A 2,763-nucleotide genomic window follows, 5' to 3' on the forward strand; every position below is an offset into this window, starting at 1 on the left:
CACCTATATTAATAATTAATAACTTTAAATAGAATAATATTTAAATTGGTACCTAACAATATTTATATGTATAAATTAGTCTTGAATAATTATATTTAACATGAAATAATTATATTTAACATGAATAATTACATTTAACATAAATTAATAATTTGATTCTAGGCATTATAGAGAAATTGTGCCTACATCAATATTTTTTTTGTCCCACATATTTGATTTCTTTGTTAACATGGTATCTTAACTCATGTACCCATGTACTCATGTACTCATGTAACTGGGATATGCCGGTATCTTTGTATCTTTTTTGCATGTTAATTTATATTATTATGTACATATTAATTATTATTACTTCGTTTTAATCCGAATGCAGTTGGAAAAGATGCCTCGGGTAGGTCGTTTCACAAAGAAAGCCCGTGAAGACACAGCATGTCAGCAGCCTCAAGTGGGAGGTCATGCGGCTTCAACTTCGCAGAGAGCGGACTGCCCAATTCTGCCGCCCAATGGCAGCAATACCCCCACATCCTCGTCTTTACGCCCCTTTCGTCCGTCCCGAACCGAACCACTGCCTGCTCCACAGGCTTCCATGAATGATGTTCAAAATTCGGAGCCGGACGCCGAAGAGGTAGACCCACAGGCAGATGAGGTAGATTCTTTTGACCAACATGTGGATAACTTTTTTGCTGCACAAGATGCTCAGAAGCACAAGGGACACAAGACCACAGAATTTTGAAATGTTAAAATAATTGGTATAAGAGAACTTATTTAATTCTACTTTTCATTGCCCTATTTTTCTATGATGTATTCGCAACTTGACTCCAATGGTAGCTAACTAAGAATTAATATGTTTTACAGAATCTGATGGCACAATCAAACAGGTCAAACTGAGTGTGAAGGAAGCTATGAAGCCACCTAACGGAAGAAAGGCCGTACTCAGGTTTAACAGTGCACTGCAACCAGTTGGGGATGAAGCAGGTCTACTGAGTGGCGTTATGGGACTGCTAGGATCTGACTACACCAAATTCCCAATCTGCGAGAGGGACTGGAGAAAGGTTCGCACCAGGGACAAGGTCTATAATGAAATAGTAAAGGTAAAATGTTATTTTTATTTCTTCGTACCATTCCAAACTCATACTTTGAACACTACTCACAGCTTAATTTTAATGTTGCAGGAAATGTTCCATTTTGAAGAAGATAGTAGAGGAATTATAAAGCGTAGAATATTCAAAATGCTAGGAAGGGCTTGGAAGGAAACGAGGAACAGATTATACCATCACTGCTATGACCCCGAACTTTCACTTGCAGCAAATATTGAAAACCGCCCAGATGGAATTACTGCAGACCATTGGAGAAAGTTTCTCGATTATCGCAATAGCGAAGAGACACAGGTAATATAGTTTTGTTTCATAACAGACAAAGTTTATTTATGCTTCATTTAGTTCGTCAGAACTAGTGTCTAGTAACTCTTAATTTGATGGCATGACAGGAGAAGTGTAAGAAAAATACCGAGAATCGATCAAAGCAACTTTACACCCACACCGGCGGATCGAAAAGCTTGGCAAGGCTCGGAGAAGAAGAGGTAATCTAATTTTGGGAATGTTTTTGAACTATCTGTTCCTCTACCTTATTCACTTTGTCATTATTATTGGTACAGTCGGAACGACAAGGGAGGATAGTTAGTAGAGGAGAGTTGTATCTCTTAACGCACAAAAGAACTAATGGCTCTTATATCCATGATGCAGCTCGCGCTATTGGAGTAAGTAATGCGTTCAATCCTATGTTTTAGTTTTTAAAATTTTATTGGAAGTCTGTGCGGTTAGCGACTAGCTAATAAATGCTCTTAATTGCTTATCTATGTGTGTAGGAAAGAATTGAGGCTATTGAGCAATGCGATGAATCTTCTAGACTGTCATCCCAGAATGATTCGCTTGCTCAAGCTCTCGGAAAAGAGCGCCTGGGTAGGGTGCGTGGCATGCGGTTGGAGCCGACTTCTAGTCAAGTCTTTGGTATGAATTCCCATCAGCCGATGGTTTTGAAAGGGAGGAGATCCAAAGGGTGCTGCTTGAACTACAAGCAGAGTTGGCAGCAGAGAAATTGAAAAGGAAGGCAGTGGAAGATGAAGTAGCAGCCGAGAAGACCAAAAGAGATGAAGTAGCAGCTGAGAAGACCAAAAGACAAGCAGTGGAGGATGAAGTAGCAGCTGGGAAGGTCAGGATGCAGGCAATGGAGAGTGCTTTGTTATGTCTACTTCAAGGGCAAGGTAGGAAGCTGCCATCAGACGTTGCCACATGGATGAGTGCGTTGGAGGGACAGAATAGAAAGTAGGTCTTAGGATTGTGGAACCTTTTCTTCTTTCAGATATACACTTTTATTTTGTTGATTATGCAACTCTTAGTAAGGAGTACACTTTGTTAATATTCGGATAATTATATTAATTAAATTAATGGTTTTGCTATTGTCGTTTACCCTACAATTTATTTTTCGGGATTTTAAATAATTTAACTTACTAATATTAAGAACGATTAAAAAAAAACGAAAAAAAATGTACATTGAAATAAAAAACAGCGTGGATTGCCAGTGTACAAAACAGTATTTTTGCAGCCATTAAACCGGAAAATAGTGGCGGTTGCGAACTAGCCGTTAGAAATTTGAAAATTCAGATAAGGAGATAGCGGCGGTTTAAAACCGCCGCCAGTTACATTTCAAAAAATATTGGCCGTTAAACCGCGACGTTTTCAAACCGCCGGTAAATGCATTAGTCTTTAA

General features: G+C 38.8%; 1 protein-coding gene across 1 annotated transcript; it reads left to right on the forward strand.

The window, feature by feature from the left end:
• Positions 810 to 1,876, forward strand: LOC107640424. Its single transcript, XM_021123518.1, has 4 exons — positions 810 to 1,088; positions 1,303 to 1,385; positions 1,484 to 1,576; positions 1,652 to 1,876. The coding sequence occupies exons 1-4, from the start codon at positions 900 to 902 to the stop codon at positions 1,671 to 1,673; spliced, it is 387 nt and encodes a 128-aa protein (XP_020979177.1). The 5' UTR covers positions 810 to 899; the 3' UTR covers positions 1,674 to 1,876.

The sequence above is a fragment of the Arachis ipaensis genome, chromosome B05 (assembly GCF_000816755.2).
Source record: "Arachis ipaensis cultivar K30076 chromosome B05, Araip1.1, whole genome shotgun sequence".
NCBI lineage: Eukaryota > Viridiplantae > Streptophyta > Magnoliopsida > Fabales > Fabaceae > Arachis > Arachis ipaensis.

Excerpts from the sequence above, each read along its gene's own strand:
- LOC107640424 (XM_021123518.1), top strand. The coding sequence starts at position 900 with ATGAAGCCACCTAACGGAAGAAAGGCCGTACTCAGGTTTAACAGTGCA. Across the intron at positions 1,089-1,302 it reads TCTATAATGAAATAGTAAAG|CAAATATTGAAAACCGCCCA; the intron begins GTAAAATGTTAT and ends TTTCACTTGCAG. Across the intron at positions 1,577-1,651 it reads CAAGGCTCGGAGAAGAAGAG|TCGGAACGACAAGGGAGGAT; the intron begins GTAATCTAATTT and ends TTATTGGTACAG.